General features: G+C 38.3%; 1 protein-coding gene across 2 annotated transcripts; it reads left to right on the forward strand.

Moving 5' to 3' along the window:
* Nucleotides 1-5,468: 5,468 nt before the first annotated feature.
* GUCY1A1 (guanylate cyclase 1 soluble subunit alpha 1) lies at nucleotides 5,469-27,711 on the forward strand. Of its 2 annotated transcripts, XM_054716950.1 has the most exons (8): nucleotides 5,469-5,802; nucleotides 8,969-9,030; nucleotides 12,385-12,443; nucleotides 14,144-14,853; nucleotides 16,337-16,822; nucleotides 19,727-19,870; nucleotides 24,017-24,171; nucleotides 26,836-27,711. In XM_054716950.1, the coding sequence occupies exons 1-8, from the start codon at nucleotides 5,548-5,550 to the stop codon at nucleotides 27,035-27,037; spliced, it is 2,073 nt and encodes a 690-aa protein (XP_054572925.1). In that variant the 5' UTR covers nucleotides 5,469-5,547; the 3' UTR covers nucleotides 27,038-27,711. The 2 variants fall into 2 exon arrangements, with proteins under 2 accessions (XP_054572925.1, XP_054572926.1); XM_054716951.1 differs by lacking the exon at nucleotides 24,017-24,171 and having other exon boundaries at nucleotides 26,836-26,979.
* Nucleotides 27,712-27,956: the final 245 nt, after the last annotated feature.

Below are 27,956 nucleotides of genomic sequence, written 5' to 3' on the forward strand. Positions count from 1 at the left end.
AGATAGGATGTGTCCCATACTGTAGCGTTAGTGAGGAGGTTGTCATCAGGATAAGGGCTATTCCTGGTGTGTTGGGTCCCTGGAGGTGAGGCTGCCGTCACTTTTAGAGTTAACATCTTTGTTTTGGGAAGGTTACCAGTGTTGTTACAAAATTTAGGATAAACACCCTTCTCTCTTCTTGAAGATAGAAGGAAGTGCCTTATACTTGCATGCATATGCAGTCCTTGGGAAGGTAAATGCTCTCTTCTGTAATGTAAATTGGAGCCTGCAATGTAAATTGGAGCCTGCTTTCTCTTGTCTGAGCTTTTTAAGAGAAGAAACTGCTTTCCAAAAGGCTATTTTATCAGGAGAGTTGGAACAGGCCAACTCCCACAAGGTATTACATAATCCTGAAAACCCCCAATCGGATCCTAGTCATGATTCAATAACCAAAGCCATGGGAATACATTAGAGACTATTTTGATTGTTTTGCACGCCCTGAGAGCCTTCCTTTGGCTGTAGTATTGAGAAATAAAGTCAGAAGAATGTATCCTCCCTTTTCTTCAGCCCCCAGGTCTAGTCAGTAGCCAAGTTTTGTGGAGTGCCTCCCTGAAATACTTCTGGAATTGGTCTACTTTTTTCATTCTCCCAGGGTCACTCCTAGTCCAACCCAGATCAGCCACCTATCCAACTCTGGCCCGTTTCTCAGTCTGTGTCCCAAATAACGTTTTAAAAATCCAATCTAATCTATTCACTTTCTCACTTCTTAGTCATTGCGCTGATTGTTCTTAGAATAGAGTTTTACTTTGTCTAACATGGTTTACAGAGCCCCTGAATCCTGACCTCTGCCTGTCTCATCTCTCACCACCGCCACCTTGTTCTCCTGACCCCGTGCTTCAGCCAGGTTGGCATTATTTCAGTTCCTAGAACATGACTAGGGCTGACTTGGCCTTCGAGCCTGCTGTTTTCTCTGCAACTCTCAGAGTCACAATTCAGCTCAGAATTCTCTTTCCCCTGGGACTGGGTTTGGAGCCTTGATTTGCTCTCGTAGAGTGCTTATGTGCCTGCCTTTCTCGTAGCACTTGTCACACCTTGGGACTGATGTGTATGAAATAGTTTCCCCGCTGCACTGGACACTCCATGAGGACAGGTGATATGCTTTACTCACTGCTCTGTCCCTGCATCTAGAAGAATGCCTGACACATAGTAGCCACCCATAAATATTTGTTGAATAGAATGAAAAGTGAACGAAGGAATGAAGTAGGAGGCAATCCAGGGTCTCAAAGACTCTGTGGGAGTGGAGATTATGAAAAGGAAGATGCAAATGGCATGAAGAATTCAACTATTAAGAGCCAAAAGATCCTTGAGGTTTAACTTTCAGCAGCTTATTGTTGAGTTTAGCAGGGAGGGTTTCAGTAACATAGTGGACACAAAAGCCAGAGAGTTGGAGTCTTAGGAATAAATGTTATTTAAGGAAGTGAACACAGCACATAACGTAAGTGTGACTATAAGGGGAGCCAAGATAATGGTAAAACTAGGGAGGAGTGATGGCCTGAAGGAGTCTGTCATTTGCTTGTCTTTTTTCTTAACTTAGTACTGGAAAGACTTGGGCATTCTCACCAGTTTATCTATTGCATTGTCCTGCTTTCCTTATATATCACAGGGGAAAGTTCTAGAAATATTTCCAACTGCAAAGTGAAATGAAACACTTTTAAAAGCCCGAATTACTTAATTTTTTTTTTCAATTTTGGAAGAATTAATTTTTTTTTAGATTTTCAGTCTGCTTAAAAAGTAAGCTGTGTTCTTGACATTTGTTTATGAACATGGTTGCTATAGTTTGTACTGGAGTATGCAAACTTTATCCTTACTAAGGCCCTTTGTTTTGAAGTTTTCAGTTCCTTTCAGCATGTTTTCAGTTCCTTTCAGCTACTCTTAAAAATCTGGAACTTGACATTTCATCTTAAAACACTTATATCTCTTTTTTAAATTGATTTTAGAGAGAGAGAGAAAGGCAGAGAGTGAAAGAAACATTGATTTGTTGTTACATTTACTTATCATTAATTGGTTGATTCTTGTATGTGCCCAGTCCACTAACCAACTTAACTACCCAGCCAGGGTCTCTTATATATCTTTAACCACAGATTTTCACATGACTAGGTGCTAGGTCTGACAATGATCATTGGATATATGGAGATTTAGTTCTTAGGTTACACACACACACACACACACACACACACACACACACACACACATCATTTCTAATTTAAGATCTGCTCTTGTAAAAAAGGCTTTGTGTGTCAGAGAGTACCTGTGGGGTGTTTTCCTCGGGTCATTTTAATTGTAGAAAAAAAGATTTTTGTGCTTAATTAGCCCTGAGAGTTGAAACGATGAAGAGGCCCCTTACCTGAACAGTAAGGCATCTTGGTTATTAATATGAAGCCAATAGCTGGACCATTATTCTCACCACAGTAGTTAATCACTTACTAGTAAGAAGGAGAGAGCATTCAGTATATTTGGAGGCTGTTTAATCATCAACTTTGGGAATGGCAAATATTTCTCTGAATTTCTGAGAACACACAGGGCCACTGCTTGCCAAGCCTTTGCCACCAAATTTATTACAATAATTAATGTGTTTTTTCCTTAACAGGTTGCTCTCATTTTTATCACAAGCTATGTATTAAGTTGCAAGTGACCAAGTCATTTGTGAAGTTACCACTAGTGTTACATGTAAAAAACATCACTGGTTGGGTTGAGGAACCTGTTCTGTCTTCCTGGCAGGCAAACATAAGACAAACATAGGTTTCCAAGGTATCAGCACTGCGTGCATCTGTTTCACAGTGTAATTTCATCAGTTGAACAGATGAAGAATGCTAATTAGTTTGTTTATACATTTGTGATTTAATGAGACTAAACACTTAACTGATCTTGAAGTACGTACAACTTGTTTCCTGTTGCTGTTTTTAGTTTAATTAAAAACAGTGTCAGGCACATTTTCTGGAAGTTATAGAACTGTGTGATAGGGGAGAATCTCAAGGAAGGATGGGTAGTCAGTTGTATCCTGCCACAGTGAGATTGAATAGGAAGATGAGAATTAAAATATTGAGTTTCAGGGCATGAGTTGAAATCCATTGTTAATGAGAAGATTAAGCTAATGAAAAACTTCATCATAAATGACATTATAGCAAACTCCTAAATCCAGTATTAAAGTTCTAATGTGCTCCAGAATAACTTATTTTAGGGAGTAGTTATATACCTTCATTACATTCAACCTATAATCAGAATTCTATTTTTTATTACTTTGCCTTTTATTTGAATACCCTCAAAAAATTCTAATGATTCTTCCTCTAATTTTTTCTTCTTGTGATTGTTGTAGTTACATCAAAATATAACTGAAATCATGGCATTCATGTACTATAGCTCTTCTTCCTGAAAAGTAATACAAAATAATGTTGTTATGCTTATTATAAATCAATAATTACTTAATACCATCTAGAATAATCTCTTTTATTACTTTCATGTTGTGCAAAACTGAATCTGCAGAGGTTGTTATATATTGGGAGATGAGGAAGTAACTTGTCCTATAGTCAAAATTATATTTGGGTTAAAATACTTCAGTTAACTTATTCAGCTTTGTACAACCAGGGGTCAGAAAACTACAGCCTGTGCAGCAAATCTAAAGCCTGTTTTTGCAAATAAAGTTTTACTGAAGGACATTCATGTTGATTCCTTTGCAGCTATGGCCTTCTTACAAAAATGACAGAACTGAGTCAGTGATAGAGACCTACTTTCTGGCCCTTTATAGAAAGGCCTGCTGACCACAGATCTAAACCCTACATGAGGACAGGAATAGTAAATAGTAGTAGAGTTATGCTGACATGCTTTAAAGCCTGAGAAACAAATATTTGTGGAACTGAGTCTTCCAAGGAATGCAGTTGAGAGCTTTAAATTTTTAGGTCTTTCAGAATCTAAGTAACCATTCCACCTACTGCCAAATTGCCTTGGAGACACTCAGTAGCCCGCTGAGATAGCTCCCTATTCTATTCTGGCAGAATATGTTTTCTGCTCCTGAATATATAGGATCTTCCTTGTACCTTCTTAAAGATTCATAAATTACATATGATCACAGATTTGGGGTGTGACTTTAAATAATAGAGAGTACTGGCAGCTTCTTCTGGCCTGTCAGCATCCATCATCTTCACCTGCTTAATATCCGTGAGACCCCAAACATTGTCAGATGGTGAATTTAGGTTTCCTATTTGTTTCAGTTCAGAAAATGAATTGTCCATTGCTCTAAACTCATTAGATAAATCACCTGTGACAAATTAAAAGCTATTGCTTATGCATATTAAGAATATATTAAGAGCATTAAGGCACATAGGAAAGAAAAGAAAAGAACTGAACTCTAGTTCTAAAGACGGAAGTATAAGGCTCTATCCTGGATAATTCAAATACCACCAGCCAATGAACAGGAGAATTATGTTCTTGTTGGCGCTTTAATATAAACTTCTAAGCCACCTTTAAGATAAACTAATCCTAGTTTCTAAATTAAGCCTTATTATTTAGAAACTAGTATAATTTGTGCTTGAGTTAATAGAAAATGCATTGGCTCTGGAGTGAGATGGACCTACATTTGAACTCGAGCTCCATCACTTTCTAGCATTTCAAACTAAAGTAAATGACCTAAACTTTCAAGCATCTGGCTCATTGGGAATAGGAATGTTTGTGCCATATGGTTGCTATGAGGATCAAACGACTCCTGTGAGGCTTAAATGTAAGTACAGAGTTCCCAGGCATATAGAAGGGGGTGAGTAAACATAGGTCTTTTCCACTCTTTTTTGTGTGTTTTTTTTTTTTCCAAGAATGATGAACCCAGTTAATCAAGGTCATTAGAATTGTTGATAAGCTGAACTTACAACCAGTGTTTCAGTTCTGAAAACATATATTCAATGTTTTAGATCTGAAAAAAATATGTACTTAGGCATCAAGTATATATATTTGGGTATGTTTTGGGAGACATTAGTTTATGCTACTCTGATTTATCAGAAATAATAGCATAGTGAGAATGTAATAGTATGAGCACTAATAAAACATACATTTAGATTTGGCTTCTGTCTTAAAACCATACTGTTCCACCAATGTGGAATCAAATTAGCCCAAAAGGGTTATAAAAATGGACACCAGTAGTTTGTATTAATAAGGACACTTTGGAGAAAATTATGTTCCATTTGAAAAATATTAAAATATTAAAAGCAAGTATTTTATTAGTATACTAAAATGCACACATATTATAGGTCTTTACCAAATGTTTCATCCATTTTATAATTGACATTCCCACCAGATTTTTTTTTTTTTTACTTGAAAAATGCAATATGACTATGTGGTCTTTGCTTTTTCACACCTGTCTTTTTCTGTTTTCATAAGTGTACTAAGTCACTCGCTCTCTGTTCTGACTTTCTACTGCCCATAGACACGCCCATCACCAGTGTCCTTGATCTGATCGTGGCTTCCATTTGTCAGAAGAGCAGCTCACCAGGACGAGATCCACAGCAGGGTGAGGCCACTGACACCATGTTCTGTACGAAGCTGAAGGATCTCAAGATCACAGGGGAGTGTCCTTTCTCCTTACTGGCACCAGGGCAGGCTCCTAAAGAGCCAGCAGAGGAGGTGGCGGGAAGCGCAGAGAGCTGCCCAGCCACCCTGCCCATCTGTCAGGACGCCCCTGAGAAGAAAGTGCAAGGAAGTCTCCCTCAAAGAAAGACCAGTCGGAGCCGAGTCTATCTTCACACTTTGGCAGAGAGCATTTGCAAACTGATTTTCCCCGAGGTGAGTGCTTGCCCTGTTCAGGATTTTACTGATGTTTTAAAAATTGTAAAATAATGGTTTTCTAAGGAAAATGTAAACACTTGCTTTCTCACTCTCAAGTCTCTGATAGATGTTTCCTGGAAACACAGAAAAGCATTCCTTTAAAGCAATCATCATCTTAAATTGTGTTTCTCTTAGAATGTTTAACATCTTGAATTCTTTTCCAAAGGATCCTGCACTCTGACAAGCTTTGGAACAACTGCTTAGTCCCTTAGCACCAGCTTCCTTATCTGTAAAATGGAAACGATATCAGTCTCTATGTTCGATAGTTTTAATGTACATGAAGTGAAGTGATCCTTACCTCTTCCCATACCATAAATGACCAGTAGTTGTCAACTATTATTTTCAAATCAAGTTCCTTGAAGAATAGCTTCTTTCCTGTCATGTTTTCTTCTTCTAAATCCAAAGAGTAAGATGTATCGCCTGATAATTTGTTGAGGTGGGGAAATCTCCCTTTTCCTGCTGTGTCTGAGTCTGAAATCTCTGCTCAGGCCAGGCTTGACCTGGTCCTTTGTGTCAGAGTTGTTAGTTCAGACACTTCTTGAAATAGCTCTGTGAGCTGCATAGCCTAATATCATTTTGAGATATGGAGCATCTTCTGTTAATCTGCCGGTGACAGGACACTGGGAATAGAGCATATACCTCATTAGGTCAAATATCTTAGGAATAGAAGAGGCATGTAGAGAGCTCCTCTCCCCCTGCAGGGCTAAAGAGAATAGCAGCTGAGAGTCTCCGTGATATCTTCTTCCCTCCATCTGTGTTCAGTTTTACAGAAACTCACATAACCTATGAGATCGGACATTGATAGAATTAGACTCCAGCTATCATAATCCACTGGTAATTTTTAATCGACTCAACACCAAAGCATTGAAGAACCACATACTTGCTGACTTTTAGGAGTAAAAGGAATTTCAGAGGTAATCCCCAAGGACTAGGGGAGCTAACTAACTTAATCGAAGTCACACAGCTTTTGAAGGCTAGAGCAATTTCTGCTGTCAAACAATATGGGCTCCAGTGAGTGAGAAAGAAGATACCTGAATTGAAGCTTGAGTTAGAATTAGCTGAAAATTAAAGGGACTAATTTTGAATATAATATCATCACAAAAATATTTTGGTTAATAGCCTTTGAAATAGAAATATTTAATTTTATTATGCTACTCTAGTCATCAGACAGCCAGATTTGGTGGGGATGAGGGACGTAGCCCTTGTCAGGGAGTTGGTGGGCATCCCAGTCTGGGGAGTGGTTGGTACTCTCATTTCCAAGGACAGAGTGAGGTGCCCAGAGGGGAACAGATGAGGATGATGGGGATGACGGGGAAGCCGGAGAGCCTCCATGCTTCTCCTGAGTCTTGTCATTGCCATGTTGGCTTCATTATTTTGTCTGATAGATTTTGAATTCCTAAAGTAGAAGTCACCCACATGCTAAAACATTCCAAATATCAATATAAATGATATTTTACTGTACTCTTTGTCTTTGTTTAGAATAATCTCTGTTGTTGGTGAACTCATAGAAGTAGTCATTAAGATTTGACAATACTGTCAGGTAGTAGATGGAAAGGCAAGGCTGTAAGAATTCTAAGGGGCAGAAGGGGTACAGTTGGTATTATTCACTAAAACTCCTCTATGACAATTGAGGTCATTTGCCTTATAACAGTAAATGGCCTAAAGTTGGATACATTTGGACTGAGTAATAATAATCTAGACTATTCCATCAACTGCCCAAACATCTGCATGTCTTTAATTAAATAGCATTTTTTTAAAATTTTTAAAGCAGACATTTAATTCTTCTACTGTTTGGATAACAATTCTATCTGTTATCCAAAGGAAGAGATTCAAAATACCATTGGACAGACTATAGTTCTCATTTTAGATAATCAGACTTCATCACCCAATTTGTTTTTATGGCTGGAGTAAGTATTAAAATCCATGGACCTGCCAGCCTTTCTTTCATCCTGAGGCAGACATAACCTCCCTCTCTTTATCGGACCAGTCAGAGAAGCTGTTCTACATTGTACATTTAAGTTTTCTTTTATTTCTTTTCGGCATTTGCATTTTTCCTAATAAATTTAAAATCTTTCCGAAGCTCTATAATGAAAGTTCCTTTCATGACTTATTTTATTAAAACAGAAGCTTGGTCTATTTTGCTGAACTTCACTGCCTCCCTTAACCAGTGGAAACTCTAAGTGAGATATAAATAGTGCTTAAGGAGAAAGGAATTTCCCAACTTGGAACAGAGCCAGAAAATTCTTCACTTTCCTCTGGGTAAACTACAGAAAGAACCAGCGGTTATGTATACCCATGTAGATACATATGATTTTTACATGCTCTGCAAAAAAAAAATTTGGCAGTTCTGTTTATCAATGCTCTCCTTCCCCTTATTAACCAGAGACAACAAGCTGTTAAGAAAGGTTGAGAGTCGAGTATTTAAAAAGTATATCTTGAAGTATATCTTTAATATATCTTGAAGTATAGGAAAATTCATGAAATCAATAAAAGAGAGTAAAATTATACGTGTTTGGTGAAGATAATTAGTTCAAAGAAAGGAAATAGTACAAATTAGGGGAAATCCAAGATTTGTTTCAAATCAGTGATCAACTGATCTTGGTAACAGATTGGATGAAAGGGATAAAAGAAAGGGAGAGACAGATAATGCTAGAGTTTTCTAGACCTGGGGGTGTAAATGATACATGAAACACAAATATGCATGTGGAGTTAAGGGCGGGGAGTCACTGGCATGGCTGGGTGTGGAATTTATGACTGGAACAGGGGTTGGCTTGGCTTGAGCCACACTGACATATTGGTAGCACATCCAAAGGGGTTTCCTGACCCAGAGGAAGTGATACCCAGAATTCCTTCATGGAAGACCTGACTTTGCCAAACTGGAGTCTTCTATTTGGATTCCAACTCACCTTGACCTTGGTCTGTGGCTGAGCTCATTGTTTCTTCCCAAGTTTGAAAAACCCATGGAAAACCAGTCCCACTTTCCAAAGTGTAAATTCATGACACTTACCATTACAGTGATAACATAGCCGCTTCTTCACAAGAAACTTTCAGGGAGAAGGATTAAAACATATGGCCAAGTAAATTATTTAAGGGAATGTTTACAACTTTTCTTTTCAATTTTCAGTTTGAGCGGCTGAACTTTGCACTTCAGAGGACACTGGCAAAACACAAAATCAAAGAAAGCAGGTAAATTGAGCTGTTTTATTTGTGTGAACTTCTTATTACCATCTCTGAGGCCACTACTAATAGCCAACACTTGCTGAAAGTATCAACGCATTTTAAATAACTACGCTATGCCAAAAACTGAACTGTTTTAGCTGCTACTAATCCGAAAATAAGTGCATTTTCACATGTTATGCATCACTAAGCTCAAGTTTATGTAAAATGTTAGGATTTTCTAGGGGTTTAGGAAAAGGCAGAACTGAGTTTCCAAGCTGGGTTTTTCAGAGCCCATGATTTTAACGTTGTTGCTGTATACTGCTGCTTTGAACAAGCTCCCATAGGCCTCTTCTTTCATACTAAGGGTAATTTCTAAAATACTTAACAGGTCAGGCATGGATGCCAAACACTCAGTGCACACTCCTTGGCTGAAGAATACTGCTAAAAGGTTGAAGCAGGGTTCCTGTGTGCCCCCTGTCCCCACTTCTCCCTCCCTGCAGATTAGACTTTAGGTGCTGCATCAGGAGGAAATGAAATGGAAGAAGGATGGGGGCGGGGGGGAGGGAGGAGTGGATTCAGGGGCCTTGGGGCAGCAGCTATTAATCCTTAGGGAAATTTTCAGTATTTTTATAACTAGTATGGTTATTCTGGTGTGCACTGGCTAAATATCAGTTCTGTTTATACTTTTTTTCTTGTACTGTGTCTTTGAAATTTTATTTAAGCTAGCTTTCTGTAGAGGCTTAATCTATAATAAGCTAGCTTTCTGTAGAGGCTTAATAGATAAGATGATTTAAAAAAAATAATATGATTTATATAGTTAATTTTTCAACTATATCTTGGCGCAGTCACTGCTGGTGGATAATTTGACTTGGCCTTGTTTTCGATCCCCTGAAATGCCAAGGATTATTCAATCTGCCAATGGTAGAATAAATACTTGAGTTCAAATTTACAGAGTTGAACATTGAAATTTTGCAAACCCATACCATTGTCAGAGATATTTTATAACTTCATTCATCTCCCTGCTACTCATGAGTGAATAATCTGTTCTGTGGATTATCTGCGCTTAATTTTCCTTGCTGACTAACTGGTCCCGGACTGAAGGCAGCAGGCTGCCAAGAAGAGGTCCCAGACGGGTCCGAGGAGGGAGAGTGAATCCGTGTGTCTGACAGAAGCTTTGTTTACAGGAGCGATATGCAAAGTATTCCAGAGCCCCTGACCTTGATTCTCAGTCAGGCAGATAAGATAGCCACAAGTCATCCTCGCTGTGCTACTGTGTCTGTCTGCCTAAGTCCTTGGCAGCCAGTTTACACAAAATTTATTCTCAGTGCTTTGTGTTCTGAATGTTCCTAAGCTGGAGGCAGACATTCCTTCAGGATGTGTTCCCAGCAGCGTATCTCTTTTAAAGATCTCAAAACTAAAAAAAAAAAAATTAAATGAAATAAAAATAAATATTTTATTTGCAAATCTTGAAAAATCTTTAACCACTTGCCTGCCTTTTTATAGAGCTGATCATACTTTTAAATTGTCCTGGTGGTAATTATTCAGTTGTTGAAATAAGATGACCTCCCCTCCCCTTTTTTAACAAGAGTGCCTGTTGATATGCCAAATGCCTTCTCTCTGCTTTGCCTTTTAAAATTGTTGCATATGCTCTTTGTGTCTGGGTCTCCCACCACCACCACCGTCTTTTTGGCAAGGCAACTGCTGTTTCTGCTGCTCTCATTTTGCCAACTGCTGAACACACCTGACTCCCTCCCTTTTGCAGACTGCTTCTTCTCTTATGTGACTTGAAAAGCAAAACACCAATATACTAAATAATAAACTGTCCCTCGATGGAGTCCTGGAGCTCCCTACCCACCACCATCCATTTTTTTAAGTGAAAGAGTTTTAGTAGAACCATTCTGATATCTCCCTGGGGTGGTTGCACATAGAGCTTTTGTTTTGTTAATTTCTCTAGGACCTGTTGTTCACATCATCATATATGAACTCATGGCTGGTGTGTGTGTATAGCACACATTCAAGCTTATACCTCCTTTTTGAAGATAAAGAGAGGGGACTTATTTTGAATTGCACTATCTGCTGTTTGGACTCACTTTGCTCATATCTCATATCATGGGTGCTGGGAATTGGCAGCATTATAGTTCTCTGAGCAGATTTGCTCTCATTCTTTAGAAAAAAAAGTGCTTAAATTACAAAAAAGGAGCCAATTAAAGGCTGATTAATACAAAACAATATATGTCAAGGGGTTTGATGATGAAAAACTAGACTTTGGGTGGTGAACACACAATAGAGTATACAGATGTTGTATTATAAAGGAGTGCCATATATGACAGTGTTTGGGGGTCTCTAAAGTCAAACTAGATAATACCAGTTAGTGTTCTTCAACCTGTTAAAATAAGAAAATCTTTCCACCTAGTATTTTAAATAATTATAAGCAATATACCTTTATGTGACAAAATAGTGGACTGAGCAATTTTCCTTCTTGAAAATATTCCCTTTTGAAACTTCTCTACATGTGTCATGTTCTTTGAAATCTATTAAAAATTTTAGATTCATGCCTGTTTGTAAACTTGGCTTGTCTAATGACATACTGAACCACAAACAGAACTTGGGTGCTTTTTAATATGCTTCTGTAGTTTGGCAAATTTGCTCATGATCAGTCATCACTATCAGAAATCATCAACAAAAAATTAGGCAGACATGAGTCAGCAAGTTGTCCAGTTGAATCACTACAGCCTTCTATTAATCAAGATGTATGCTATTATCAACTTCTATGCTACAGGAACCAGTGCAGTAATTGAATAAGGAATAGATTAGTTACACATTTTTATACAGGATCAAGGATAACACTTAATGTAAAGATGTCTGAGAGTTAAATATACAGGCTTTACTGTATGTTTATAAAGTAAATATACAAAATTTACTGTATATTCACTTTAGAAAAAAATAGTGATACTTAAGAGTGAAATCCATCAGTACGTAGGTTTTTCTTCTTGTGGGTCATTTCATATTCCTGGTTCCCTGCCAGTGTAGACCTCTATAGTATTAGCTTAAGTCAGTGGTCGGCAAACTCATTAGTCAACAGAGCGGCAAACTATGGCTCACGAGCCGCGGTTTGCCGACCACTGGCTTAAGTGAAGTTCAGTTAAAAGGCAAGTACTTCATAAAAAATGATGAAGCACTCCATATTCAGATATATTTGGGGGTTTTCAACATCGCTTTGGGTTGTACATGTCACTGCTCCTTTTCTGTAAACTTGATAGTCAAGACTTGTCTCTCCAGAAAAAGTTACTTAAATTATTTGTCATGATTTTTGTCTGTTATAATCTGAACTTTTGACATTCACATGTCAGTTTATAATTTAAGATATTGAAATATTTTCAGAAAAACTGTGGAAAGAGAAGACTTTGAAAAAATAATTGCAGATGAAGCGCTTGCAGCAGGTAATAGAATTGTTTCATGTTAATTGTCTAGTGTATGTAATTAGGAATTAATTATGCTTATAGAACTAATGTTTTATCTGTAAACTAATGTTTTCTATTAGTAAAAAAAAATTACCTGTAGAACTAACATTTTCTCCTAAAATATTTATTTTTATTAGCTGGTAAATTCCAGTGTGAATTATTCAATCTATGTATTGTATTAACATAAAGAATAACTCTTTGTCATACTATATATTTTTGTTTGATCTTAAACATTTCCTCTTCTTTTATTTAAATTTATCTTCATTGTTGAAAGTATTACAGATGTCCCCCTTTTTCCTCCCCATTGACCCCCCTCCACCTCCAACCTTCCCACCCTCCCACCCCCAGGACTCATTTCCTCTATGAAAAATGTTCATTTGCTGAGAACTAGATAAGGCTGCATGGGAAGCTGACTCATATACATGTATATGCTTTGGTCTTAAAGTTAACTACGTGTTCCTTATTTATGCATAAAAAGTCCTACTCCACAAAGCAAAATAAAGAATTTTTAAAAAGTTTGAAACAATCATGGGGAAAGGTGTTAACAGTGTTCTCATATCAATAATTAGTTTAGAAAAAAAAAGTAGATGAGTAACTTTGTCCTACTACTACCCTTTTCAAAGTTTGAGTACATGGACCAACAAGTTAAATTTTTCTGAACGTACAAAATGTTAAGATTTTAATAATAACAATGATGATGGTGGTGATTATGGCTGACTTACTCTAGTGAATCCTTCTTAGAAGCCAGGGACTATTCTAAACACCATTCCCACACATCATGACAGTGGCATAAAGAAGGCACCATTGTTCTTCCTGAGTTACAGGTGGAAAGGAACGTGGTACCCAGACTTGAAAGAATAAAGGAGGTTCTGGAAGAGGTTGTAGGAAGTGACTAATATATTCCAAACACATATTTATTAGAGTAACACTAACAAGAAGGCTGTTATACCCAGAAAAAAATACTTTGTGTCATCTCTAAAGAAAAAAATGACAACATTTAGTTTCATAGCCAGTGATTTCAAATTAATTTCTGTGTCTGAAGCTTACACTCCTGGAGACCCTGCAAGGTGGACAGTACCCTTTCATCAGGATGGACTGGTTTTGAGTTACCAGGGTGGGACAGCTTTTTCCGAAATGGACCTGATCCTGCAATTTCTATTGCCCTTTTCTAGCTAAGATTAGGGGGATAAAATGTTGTATATTATATTCAATTGACCATTCTTTTTTGAAAAGAAAATATCTTTTATTGATTTCAAAGAGGAAGGAGAGGGAGAGAGAGATAGAAACATCAATAATGGAAGAGAATCATTGATCAGCTGCCTCCTGCACGCCCCCTACTGGGGATCGAGCCTGCAAGCCAGGCATGTGCCCTGACCAGGAATCAAACCATGACCACCCATGGTTCATAGGTCAACGCTCAGCCACTGAGCTACGTTGGCCGGGTGATCATTCTTTTTTAAAGAAATGATTTGGGATTTTTAGTTAGAATTACCAGAATTTTAGTAACTCATCTATATAGATAATTAGAATACAGATGGTTAGTTTGGGTTGGCATTCTTACTACCAGAAATAAAAGGAATGAAATCATCAAATAAAACAATGTTTACAAAAGTTGTAACAGCACAGTTCTACCACGCTGGCCTATTTGACATGACAGGAAATGTGTTATCTGCTTTCAGGAGTTCCAGTGGAGAGCATCAAAGCATCTCTCGGTGAAGAGATTTTTAAAATATGTTATGAGGAAGATGAACACATCCTGGGTGTGGTGGGAGGAACCCTCAAAGATTTTTTAAATAGCTTCAGCACCCTTCTGAAACAGAGCAGCCACTGCCAAGAAGCAGAGAAGAAAGGCAGGCGGGAGGCTGCCTCCATTCTCTGTCTGGATAAGGACCACGATGTCTTAAACGTTTACTATTTCTTTCCGAAGAAGATCACATCCCTGATTCTTCCGGGCATCATCAAGGCAGCTGCTCACATCCTGTATGAAACCGAAGTGGAAGTGTCATTAATGCCTTCCTGCTTCCACAACGATAGCAGTGAGTTTGTTAACCAGCCCTATCTGTTATACTCCGTTCATGTTACAAGCACCAAACCATCCCTGTCCCCAGGCAAACCCCAGTCCTCACTGGTCATTCCTGCTTCTCTCTTCTGTAAGACATTCCCGTTCCATTTCATGTTTGACAAAGACATGACAATTCTGCAATTTGGCAATGGCATCAGGAGGCTGATGAACAGGCGAGACTTTCAAGGAAAGCCGAATTTTGAGGAGTACTTTGATATTCTCACTCCAAAAGTCAACCAAACGTTTAGCGGAATCATGACTATGTTGAATTTGCAATTTGTGGTGCGAGTGAGGAGATGGGACAACTCTGTGAAGAAATCTTCAAGGGTAAGAGAAACATAATAGTATTTTGAATATGAAATCAATTATTTCATATTTAAGAACCAGAAACAAAAAAATGGTACAAATGCAAATGCATCACTTCAAATGTTTTCTTAAAACATTTAATTTAAAAACAATTCTAAAATACTTCTAAGGCTGGAATAAATTTAAAACAAGGTCCTTTCTGCATGTGGTTCTTCTCTACTTGACCCTTACTTCACAAATATTCATTGAATGTAGTGTACCTTTTAAAATCTTTATGACATATTTTACAACTGAATTATAAAAATATTTACATAAAATGTTTTCAGTCATCATCAGACAGTTGACTTAATTTGGAATAAGAGGTCTTTTTCTATAACAAACAAACAAAACTACTTTTTATTTTTCTTATAGGAGCCAACTAAATAGATTTTTTTACTCAATATTCAATAAGTGGAAAAAATCAATAAATTTTGACTAGTTGTTAAAGGATGTGGGAAGAAATGTTCTGTCACCTCCTGGTAGAGAACTTTGGTAATTATTTGCTCTTAGGTTACAAAGTTTGCTAAGTCATAGTCAATAGTACAGCAAAGCTAATAGAGAGGCTTATGATGCATATCAATTTTAGTCATGTATAACCCCAGCAGACACACTGTTCCCCAAAATTAAAACAGCTTTATTGCTTTTTATCATAAAAATTGCATAGCTAAATATTTTAAAATTTGGTAGTAATTAAAGATGTCCATTGTAGCAACAAAAAAAATCAATGACATTAGTTATTAAGCATGCTATAATTCAGAGTATGCTTGTACAGGGAAAAATTTTGTGCCTGTAAAAATAAAGAAACATGAGGGTTATACATTTTTGTTTTAAACAAAAAATAAAAATAATACTATTTATAACTTTTTTTTTTCCACTAAACAATATATTTTGGGCACTCTGCCATGTCATTAGCTATAGGTCTGTTTCACGTTTCAAAGGCTGTGTCGTATTCATTGTAAGGTTGTCCTCTATGTAATCATCTGCTCTGAAAAGGACATTTGGATTGCTTTTGGCTCTGCTGCAGTGAGCAACACACATGTACATATTTGTCCACACTCATCCAAGTAAATCTCGTGATCCAGGATGATCACTTGAAGCCTCACCTCCCTCAAAGCTCCCTTGGCACAATCATTTCTGCTGGCTGCTCCTATCAAAAGGGAGTAGGCACATGCCACTTACTGAGGAGGCCTTGAAGGAAGCATTGCTTGCACTGCTTATTGAAAAGTATGATCTATGTGTAAAGTATACTTTTCAAATAGCTGCACACATTTCAAATAGCTGCACACATTTTAGAACTCATAGTAAATTGGAACTATAAGAAAACATACTGTTCTTGGTCAGCAGGTAGAAAAAAAAAATCAAGTTCAATACAAAGGGATTATCACTCTACTTCCTCTCCTTTTGTCTCCAGAAAACATTGGAAACTTGAATAAATCACATCAATTGGTTCTCCTTTGCTTCGCAGGTTATGGACCTCAAAGGCCAAATGATCTACATCATTGAATCCAATGCGATCTTGTTCTTGGGGTCACCCTGTGTGGACAGATTAGAAGATTTTACAGGACGAGGGCTCTACCTCTCAGACATCCCAATTCACAATGCGCTGAGGGATGTGGTCTTGATAGGAGAACAGGCCAGAGCCCAGGATGGCCTGAAGAAGAGGCTGGGAAAACTGAAGGCCACGCTGGAGCAAGCTCACCAAGCCCTGGAGGAGGAGAAGAAGAAGACAGTTGATCTCCTGTGCTCTATATTTCCCTCCGAGGTGGCGCAGCAGCTGTGGCAAGGGCAGGTGGTGCAAGCCAAGAAGTTCAGTAACGTCACCATGCTTTTCTCAGACATTGTTGGGTTCACGGCCATCTGCTCCCAGTGCTCGCCGCTGCAGGTCATCACCATGCTCAACGCGCTCTACACCCGGTTTGACCAGCAGTGCGGAGAGCTGGATGTCTACAAGGTAGGGGTGGAGCTGGACGGTGCCCATTTTCCAGGCAAAAGTCACTGAGAACAAGCACTGTAACTAGGATCTGAGTTTTACGAAAGGCTGTCCCTGTGGGGCCATCCTGGGAGCCACATCCTGGGAGTAGGCATTGTGCATTAATCACCTGGGTGTTCGCCAGCCAGAAATAGCTCTGAATCTGCTCAGAAAAAGAGATGATTCCATGAGAAATCTGCCACATTGTCTTCTTAAGGAATAAGCATAGAGTGGGGGATGATAGATGGAGTGGAGGATGGGGTGTAGGACCCATGAGCAGGTGAAGTTTAGAAGTCATTGAACATGACACTTTACTGTGGGAACTGAGTGGAGTTGTTAAGCATGGTATAATTCAGAGTATCTCTTGTACAGGGAAAGTTTATCCTTTGTACCTGTAAAAGTAAAGAAACATGAGGATTATACAAATCGTATTTAAGTAGATTAATTCAATTCAGGGTTAACATGATACTTTTTATGGCCAGTTAGCAGAAACTCAAATTACCTACTTAAGGCTTTATTGTAGAGCGGCCGAGGGCAGAGATACCTAAATAAGAGAGACCTGTCTTCAAATCTTGTCTCTATCTGACGTGTTTCATTTGTGAAACAGAGAAAATATTATCTACCCAAAGAGTTTATATGAATGATAACATACATATGTCCTGTAAGCTTTATGAGCAGGATTGTTATAAATATTATGGTAAATAATGTCTGTTATTCATCAGGCAGCAGGATTTTGGGGGTGCCTAGGACGTATCGGCATCATTCAGGCACTGGGGACGCACAGTGATTGTCCCCAACATGTAATCAGCTACTTTTAAAATGTAACTATTGTCAAATGAAAGAACTAATGAAGAGATTTCATGTTCTTCCTTTAGAAGTAAAACTATATATATATTTTACTGATATAACGTATTTTGCATTGTTTTAGACATTATCATTAAGCACAGAGCATGCCTCTCATTTGTGTGGTTTGAAATCATCTCTTAATTTGCCACACAACAATCTGGCATTTCAGAACTTAACCCAAGACAAAATAGATAAATGATTAAGGAGAAACAAAAATTATTTGTGGGAATATACAAGATCCTGCTTTTTTTTTTTTTTCAATCTAGATGCCAGAAGTAAAAACAAAATGAGAAAATAAAAAAACTTCCTTTAAAAACTCTAACAGGAAATTCCAGACAGAGCTATGATCCCTTGGGACAAAAATAAGCTCATGGATAATTACAGATAAAATAATTGGCTTTGGTTAGGTTAAGCTTGATGGCCTCTTGTGGAATCTGCTGTATTTTTTTGTAGACAGTTTCTATCTTGAGAATGTCTCCTCTCTCAGCAGAATTGTGAGAAGGAAGGCTTGCTGTTCTTGGCAAACTACTGAGATTGATGTCAGAAGAAGTAGTCCTCTTCTTCAACTTGTTGAAACTTGACAAAATTGGTTATTTTTGTCAAGTATTTAGAATCTAGCCTCTTTACTACCGGGATGGTAGCCACAGAGTTCCCTGACTCACCCAACTGCAGCCTAAGCTAGTCAGTCACCTTCTTTCCTGTCCTTATGCCCACCTTCTCTCCACTCTGATTTCTCATGAAAATACCTAGAGGTAGCTGTAAATAAGTAAGGAGGGTCTTAACCACTAAATACATTTCAGAGACACAGAATGTATAATCATAGGCCGACCTATGAGTGTCATGGCTTCTAAGGAATAGTCAAGTTTATTAATTCAGGGATCTGATCATGCCAGGACTTTATTTAATTTCATTTTCTGTCATTCCATCTTTTGGTGTTAGTATTTATTTATCTATTGTTTTAGCAAATATCTACTGGTTATCCAGCATTTTCCAGCATGGGTGGGCAAAATCCCTGTGAGAAGAGTTGGCACGTGTGTGTGTGTGTGGGGGGGGTACTGGCAAATACTAGGTTTCAATATGACATACTAAGGCCCCATTTCACGCAAGTCTGGACCAGGTGTTACAATAGCACAGATAATGGGCACCTAACTCCAAGTAGGGGTGAGAGTTCCACTTCTAATTAGCAACACTTTTTTGAACACCTGTGATATGTTAGCCTTTCTGTTAAGCACTTCATATATATTCACTACTGAGGCAAAGCTTATGGGAGGCATTGCTGCCTGGTTCATTCATTGGTGAATATACTGGCACTGATAGGAATTAATAAAATAGACAGACTCAGAGAACTTACATTCTACTGGGGGTGGGGGGAAGAAAGAGAATAAACACATAAGTAAATATATAGTATTTCATGTGGTGTAATATTCTGGGAGAAAAATAAAGCAGGTTAAGGGGGAGAGGGTAAGAAATGATTGCTGTTTCATAGAGGGTGGCCTTTCTCATAAAGAGATGTTTTGGAGGGGCTGAAGGAAATGAGGGACAAACCAAATGGTTATCTGCAGAAAGATTATTCCAGGCAAAAGGATAGCAAGTGGGAGCCTGTTCGGTATGTTTGAGAGAAAACAGGAGAGGCCATTGGCATTGAGACAAAGTGAGCAACAGGGAGAATGAACAGGTAGTGTCAGGAGTTAGCAGAAAAGGAGGTCAAGAAGAAACTTGGGCACTTTATAAGGGTTTGAGCATTTATTTTGAGTAAACGTTTACAACTCTTTTTCCTTTCCTCACCTCCATTTCTCCACACTGGAAGCTTTGGATAAGAAGAATGAGATGCTCTGATAAGTTACAATAAATATTTAAAAAGAAAAATGTGATTATTACAATTTGGTTGGGTTTAAATTAATTGTTATCTTTTTGTAGCCAGTATCATAGACAAAGAACACTAAGATTGTTACTATATGTTTCTTAATTTCTGCTGTAAATTATATGCTATAATTCTTCCTGAGCTTTTTATTTGTAATGTGGAAAATCTGTTATGTGTAGGTGGAGACCATTGGCGATGCATATTGTGTGGCTGGGGGATTACACAAAGAAAGTGATACCCATGCTGTTCAGATAGCACTGATGGCCCTCAAGATGATGGAGCTCTCTGATGAAGTCATGTCTCCCCATGGAGAACCTATCAAGGTAAAGTAGATCATATATTGTCCAGGAAATGGAAAATACATGCTTATTAGTTAGTTATCAAAAGAGTGGTGTGCCCAGCCTGTGTGGCTCAGTGTTTGAGTGTCGACCTATGAACCAGGAAGGTCACGGTTCAATTCCTGTTTAGGACACATGCCCAGGTTGCAGGGAGTATGCAGTAGGGGGCATACAGAAGGCAGCTGATCAATGATTCTCTCCATCATTGATGTTTCCATCCCTCTCTCATCCCTTCCTCTCTGACATTAATAATATATATCAATAATATATATATACTAGAGGCCCAGTGCACAAAATTCGTGCACAGGGCGGGGGTGTGTGTTTGTGTGTCCCTCAGCCCAGCCTGAACCCTCCAATCTGGGGCACCTCAAGGGATGTCTGGCTGCCCGTTTAGGCCCTATCCCAGTAGGATCAGGCCTAAACGGGCAGTCGGACATCCCTCTCACAATCTGGACTGCTGGCTCTCAACTGCTTGCCTGCCTGCCTCCTGATTGCCCCTAACCACTTCTGCCTGCCAGCCTGATCACCCACTAACCACTCCCATGCCAACCTGATTGATGCCTAACTGCTCCCTTGCAGGCCTGGGCACCCCTAACTGCCCTCCCCTGCAGGCCTGGTCCCCCTAACTGCCCTCCCCTACAGGCCTGGGTCCCCCACCCAACTGCCCTTCCCTGCAGGCCTGGTTGCCCCCAACTTCCCTCCTCTGCCAGCCTGGTCATCCCTAACTGCCCTCCCCTGCAGGCTTGATCACCCCCAACTGCCCTCTCTTGAAGGTCTGATCCCCTCCCATCTTCCCTCCCCTGCTGGCCTGATCGCCCACAACTGCCCTCCCTTGCAGACCTGGTCCCTCCCAACTGCCCTCCCCTGCTGGCCATCTTGTGGTGGCCATCTTGTGTCCACATGGGGGCAGCCATCTTGTGTGTTGGAGTGATAGTCAATTTACATATTACTCTTTTATCAGATAGAATATTTTCTTTTCTTTTCTGTTCTTTTCTTTGAAGAATGGTGTATCAGTTGGGGTTTAGTTGCAGAGAGCAAACTCTCACTTGTTTAAGCAGGAAAACATTTACTACATGGTATGGAATCTCAGAATCATTGAGAGGACTAAAGAAGCCATTTATAAGTTGAGCTTTTTAAAAATGGGTCCTAAAGCCACATTTCAGAGCCACTGCTTTTTCCTCCATCGGGAAACTGGCTCCAGAACTATACCACCATAGCCAGTCTGGAAAAGGTTGTGTTCTGAAAGCTGCTGCCTCTGCTACTGGCTGCAGTACACAACTGCACGCCCCTCCTCTAATCTGGATCAGCAACATGGAATTCCTGCATCCTGGCCCTCACAAAAGGAGCACCTGGGAACTGGGCTCTCCACTAAGCATGCCACAGAAAACCCAAAGCTTTCCCACTTGTAAGCACCCCAAGTGCAGTCCCAGCAGAAATCCTGGCTTCCAAATCTCATGCACGTGGCTCTGAGTCACCAGACCTGAATGCATCTAGGTGCTGCCAGGGAGTTTGGAATATGCAATGTTTAGTGTTCCAGTAACTGCAGGGAAGGACATCACAGTAGAATGAATGTTGACTGTTAATCCACCAATGTTTTCCAGGACACATAAAATTCTAAAATGTCTAGATCAATCAGACTCCAGAATAATATTTTATTGCACATGAAAAAATAAAATTAACACACTAGGCATTGGTTTAATAGACAGAACATGACCAGGTTATGTTTATTTGTAGCACTGTAGTCAATCTGGCACTCAATTTTTATCGAATAGGCCTCAATTGATGACTCAGAAGTGGGCCTTTGAAGGGACATAGGATTCTACCTGGTGTGCTATAGATATAGGGAGAAGAAAGAAAAAAAAAATAAATAAATAAAACTATACTATTTAGAAGTTTAGTCTTGGCTCTCTTCACAGTTAGTAGATACCATACATGCAAGTCATCATATTGGTTTTACAAGTCGACTGTCTTTCCAGTTATATGTTATTGTGTGACACATTTTGTATGTTTAGTGTTGTAAAAATACAAACCTTTTATTACACATGGATTCTGTGCATCGGAAATTAGATGAGGCATAGCAGGGATGCCACACCTCAGCTCACAGTCTCAGCTGGGAACACTCAAATGGTTGGGGGCAGTTGGAAGAGCTGAATGTACCACTTGGAGCTGGAGGATCCATTCCGACGTGGCTGCTTCACTTACACGCCTGGTTCCTTGCTCACTGGCCATGGCTGAAAGGTTGAGCTCAACTAGGACTGTCAGTCCATGTGCTTACGTGGTGTAGACTCAGAGTAGTTACACTTCTTACATGGTGGCTTATGTCCCAGGGAACTTGATTGTTGGCAGCATGACCTTTTATGACCTAACCTTAGGAGACACACAGTGACGCCTCCATTCTATTCTATTGGTCAAAGCAATCATAAGCCTGCCCAGAGGGGAGGAGATAGAGCTCATGTCTTAATGGAGAGAGTGTGAGATAAATCGTGGCTGTTTTAATAGCATCACAGCAGCTCTAGCCGGTTTGGTTCTGTGGTTAGAGCCTCGGCCTGCAGACTGAAGGGATTGAAGGGTGTGAAGAGTCGAGTGTTCCATTCTGGTCAAGGGCACATGCCTAGGCTGCAGGCTAGATCCCCAGCCCAGTTGGGGTGCGTGCAGGAAGCAATCAATCAATGTGTCTCTCTCACATCTATGTTTCTCTCTCTCTCTCTCCCTTCCCTTCCACTCTCTCTAAAAATCAATGGAAAAAATATCCTTGGGTGAGGATTAACAAATAAAAAAAATAATAAAGTCATCATAGCATCTTACTTTTTCAGACTTAAGTTCTGTAATTGCACTTTTAAAAAAAGATAACTCTCACTCTCTTTTTCTCTATCTCTCTTTAGTTTTGATGAGGAAAATCATAGCATCAAAGTACACGCTTAAAATATCCACATTAACAATAAAATCAGTGGTTTCTACATAAATGGATTTTGTAATTAAAATGTGTATGTTTGAGCCAGGGGGATCAGTGACATGATTTTTGTTATTTATAGAAATGTATTTTTAGAGTTTTGCAACTGGAGGAATTATTTATAGCTAGTTTCAAAGACAGTTACCTGAGTAATAAGAGTTTAGCTTTAATGACCTGTAAAGTGAGATGTTACGCACACCTTTTATTTGTTCTAGGACTATCTGATGGCTTTAGGAGCTGCCTAGGAAACTTCCCAGAGGCAGAAGGGAAGAGCATTTTCAGTAGAGAGAGAAACCTTATTGTGTATTGGGGGCAGGAAAGCGTATTGTGACAAACATCATCTCATTTAATATTTACAACAACATGATGAAGAGGAAACCACAATTCACTGGTGGACAGAAGTGGTCAGGTCTCCCATGCACCTGGATTTGGAGCTGTGTCTCTCTGGCTTCAAAGCCCAGGCTCACCCTGGCTGATAGCTCAGTGGCTGTGGTTCTATCCCCCATCAGGGCACATACAAGAATCAAACAATGAATATATAAATAAGTGGAACAACAAATGGATGCTTTTCCCTCTCTGTCCCCCTCTCTCCCCCCTCCCCCGCCCCCCTTCTAATCTGGGCCTCAGCAGCTACTTCCTGCTTCCTGTGTTATTTTTTATTTAAATACTATAATTCCCTTTCTCTAGTTGTTAGTCATTTGAATAGTGGAGTAGTGTTGGCATAAAGTTATTTTCCTCAAAATGTACACTCTATATGGTGCCCCTCTCTGACTGTGTTTTGGGAAACAACAACTGTAATCCGGAAGTTGTGTCTATCTCACTCGATAGAGCAGTTTCACATAAACAGCCCATAGACACTGCCTTGTCACGGTGGTGACAGCGATAGGCATGCGTGGAAATCTGTCTCAGGTACTGAAGAGAGGTGAAATAAGAGTGCTTTGTGCATTAAACCTAAGGGCGTAAGTAGAGAAGAGCTAAGAGGTGCAGCTGACTCTTCTCCGATGATTTTTAATCAACGGTGAGGACTAGAGGGAAGTTGGCTGAGGTTTTTGAGGAAGGAGGGAGTGATGTGGTAAGAGCAATTGTTACAATAATTTAGGCAGGGCATTCAAACAACATGGACGAGTGGGAAGAATTTTAACCAATGACCAGGAACACTGTGGCACGTTGTATGCTTTCAGATGCGAATTGGACTGCATTCTGGGTCGGTTTTTGCTGGAGTTGTTGGAGTTAAGATGCCCCGTTACTGTCTTTTTGGAAACAATGTCACCTTGGCTAACAAATTTGAGTCCTGCAGTGTACCACGGAAAATCAATGTCAGCCCAACAACATACAGGTACTGATTGCACTGACCACCTCAACTCCGTTCTTTTACTGTTTCATTGGGGGAAATGATAGCTGGTCAAGAGGGAGTAAAGTAAAACTTCTACCCCATGTGGACATCTGCCCTGGGCCTGTGGCTGCAGTTCTTGGATCTTTCTGCTATCGGGCTTTCATTGAAATGGTTTTGTTTTTCCAATCTATTTTTCTTACAAATTTTGATCTTTTTATGAAGATGATCTAATGAGCATTTCTTACTCATGAGAAATGAGTGTCATTTCTCATTTGACATTCTGTGTTTATCTGTAAGTTTATTTCAAAAGCCTGGGATTTGTATTCAGAAGACGTGTTTTACAAGTTCCAAATACAGGATTTACCAGATGTGAGATCTTGAGCAAAGCACTTGATAAATTCAAGTGATATAAAGGTTATGATTGTAATTACCATACGAAGAGGAGATGTTGAGTTAATATGGACATAAAAATATTTTTTAAATTTACCAATCACCTATAGTTTTATACATTTTTATTTATTAAAACCTTATAGTTATATACATTTTAGAGTTAATTTTTAAATATTTCAAGGTACAGAAAAAATTCAAAGAAAATATGATACCCGTGTAACCAATACTAATATTTAACAAATGTCAACATTTTGCCATATTTGTTTCAGATCCCTGTTTTATGAAAGAAACAAAATATTACAGGCTCCTGGCCCCCATTTTCTCTCTGACATGCTGGACTTTATATCCCCTTAAGGTTTGTAGGAACATCTGAGAATGTGTACTTCCTGAAGACAGGAAGGCTTCTAAAGAGAGAGGCGGGAAGGCACCGAATAGAGCAATAGCTCATGTTGCTTCTGTTTACCAGGAAGGAAAATGGGCAGGAAAAGGCCAGAAGTGTAACTCTCTTCATTTAAGTTTCTCCAGATTAAAAAAAAAATAAAGTCAGAGAACAGTAAATTTCCACTGGACCTGTTCATATCCTTTTACGACTTGCCTTGAACCTACTCAACATATTTTGAGATTTTTTTTTCTTGGTGAAATGTAAATCTAGATCTTATAAATCTAGTTCATTTATTCAAACTATTTCTAATGCAGTGGTGTACTGGTAAACCAGCTTTGGGAAGTAAAGTGGAGAATCCCTGACTTTTACCAATTTCCATGGTGTAAATACTCCCACCATGGCAGGTTTTAGGCGACTGATAGTTTGCAAAATTCTTGAATGTTAAAAGTTCACTCTCATGAGCCAGTACAAGCCAGATCAAGTATGTCACTATATGTGCAGGTGATATAATATGTATTCTAGAGTATGAATAAGCCAGAATCTATCTTCTCCCCAGGGTTAATTAGAGTGTATCAGGTTTTCATTATTATAAAAGTGACTTGATAAATATTCTTACACATATATCTCTAGATATTATACCTATACATGGTATTCCCAAATCATAGGCTGTACTGTTTCAACTTTACTAAAAATCAATTAGCTGTCCAAATTGCTTCTACCAATTTGTATTCCACCAATAGTGTATAAAGGTTTGTTTCTCTTCTCCAGTGCTTGATATTATCAGACTAATTAATTGTTACCAATGTGATGGGTGTTAGGTGATATCTAATTGATGTTTAATCAGTCTTTTGTAATTGATTTATTTAATTTTCACAGCTATCCCCATTTTCCAAAATTAGAAAACTGACATCTTTGTTGCTATTCAACAACTGACTTTGAAGCTTATACTTTGAGATTCTGTAACTTTTTATTATATATCACCAAATATCATGCCTCATAAATAATAGGCCAAAAACATTTATGAATTCATGACTGACTAAAACATCAGTAGAAGGCCATGGACTAGTTGGGCAGATGTGATGAGTAATCTAATGTTCTGTAGGAGTTGGTTTAGATTCCAGAACTATTCAACATTTTTCATCCATGGCCTAAATAGTAGATTAAAGAGATGCTTATTAAGTTTGCATTTGATAGAAAGCTAGGGAAGCAAATAGAAAGATGAGTCAGTAACTTAACCAGTGGGATCAGAATTAAAATAAGCTTAGCATAATGAAGAAGTAGTAGCAAGTAAAAAAAAATTGGGTATCAATATGTACAATTAAATCTCATTTTAGTCCTATTAACCTTGGATTTGTAAAAATTCTAATGAGAGATCAAAAGCTCTTCTTACAGTCTTTTATACATATGCATAAAGCTTACGTAGAACTTTTCTTTTATAGCTTCTTGCCCATGATTACTTCTCAGTAATATTTACAAAATGAATGAATCAATAAATGGCAATGTTTTAACTCTTTCAATTTAGGAAGACTTATTCTGTAACATTATATTTATGGGGTATTGTTTTTTTTTTTGCTATTGTTAGACCTTTGGATTATTTGGGGTTTTCTCCCCATTACTGTGAATTATACTGCTATTCAGATTATAGATTATATCTACTCAAAAATATTTTATAATTAATTTTTCAAATATGAGTAAAATGAATTATTTGGGTAGTCTTTTCTTGTGATTGTGAATTGGTTTTCCATTGTACTTCTTTTGTGAAGATGTTTATTAACATCATTAGGAGCTTTCTGTCAATCACAGTGAACATGGTTTATTAATATTTTGAGGAATATTCATTTATTTAGGTTGTCTTTTCTTGCGTAGAGAGTAATAATTTTATTTTACTCTTTCAGATTACTCAAGGACTGTCCAGGTTTTGTGTTTACCCCTCGATCAAGGGAGGAACTTCCACCAAACTTCCCCAGTGAAATTCCTGGAATCTGTCATTTTCTGGAAGCTTACCAACAAGGAACAAATTCAAAACCCTGGTTCCAAAAGAAAAATGTTGAAGATGGCAATGCCAATTTTTTAGGCAAAGCATCGGGAATAGATTAGCAAAATATGTCCCTGGTTATCAGTCTTCGGGGTTTGATTCCTTCGAGCATGTGTGGAATCTCTGAGAGCACTTTAGGTTACAGATGGATAAGAGCAGTATTAAAATTTCAGGAGCTCACGATCTACTTATTCTTCCACTTAACATGACAAAAATGTATTCACTTCAATACTTCAACTCTTCAGTGAAAATAAAAAAAGAAACCTCGAAAAGTGACCTTTGGGGGAGATTTCTGTTATATAACAATCACTTACTATCATTACTCAAAATTTAGCACATTGTACATATATCAGGTAATTGTAGCAACCTATACAATGTGATGGAGTCACTTGCAATCTTGTGTCCTGGTGGAATGCTATGGTTATTAGAGTGTGTTTGTGATAACATTGCCTTACAAAAGCTTTTGAACAGAAATTAATAGTCTTCAATAACGTAAGCTCTTTGAACCTTTCAACTCTGAATTTCATTACATTTTCTCATTTAATTTTTAGCTTATATAACAAAATAGATTGAGGTTTTTCTCTGTTGCACTTTTCTTTTATTCCCATTTTTAAGAAAATAAGCAATTCTGGGTTAGATGCAATATGAATATAAAATAGGTCTTCTGTAAATATCAAAGATTATTTTGTAAAAATATTCTCCATCACAAATGTGTCATTAACAATAAATGTTTCCTTTTGTTTGACTTTTTTATTCCATATATGGTAAAAGCTATTTTAATTCATATTAGCATTTTCATTCCTATTAATTCATTTGTATTTTACAGTATTCAGTATAAAAGAGACTTATAGCCTATATTAAAATGCAATAATATCATTCTGATTTAATGTAACCAGAAGCAACATGGGAGTAAAGTAAGCATTTAGGGAATAAACCATGAAGTACAGAAATAAGACATTTATAACATGCATACATTCACCC

This window comes from Eptesicus fuscus, chromosome 6 (assembly GCF_027574615.1).
Source record: "Eptesicus fuscus isolate TK198812 chromosome 6, DD_ASM_mEF_20220401, whole genome shotgun sequence".
Classification (NCBI taxonomy): Eukaryota; Metazoa; Chordata; class Mammalia; order Chiroptera; family Vespertilionidae; genus Eptesicus; species Eptesicus fuscus.

Excerpts from the sequence above, each read along its gene's own strand:
- GUCY1A1 (XM_054716950.1), top strand. The coding sequence starts at position 5,548 with ATGTTCTGTACGAAGCTGAAGGATCTCAAGATCACAGGGGAGTGTCCT. Across the intron at positions 12,444-14,143 it reads AGATGAAGCGCTTGCAGCAG|GAGTTCCAGTGGAGAGCATC; the intron begins GTAATAGAATTG and ends ATCTGCTTTCAG. Across the intron at positions 16,823-19,726 it reads GAGAGCTGGATGTCTACAAG|GTGGAGACCATTGGCGATGC; the intron begins GTAGGGGTGGAG and ends TGTTATGTGTAG.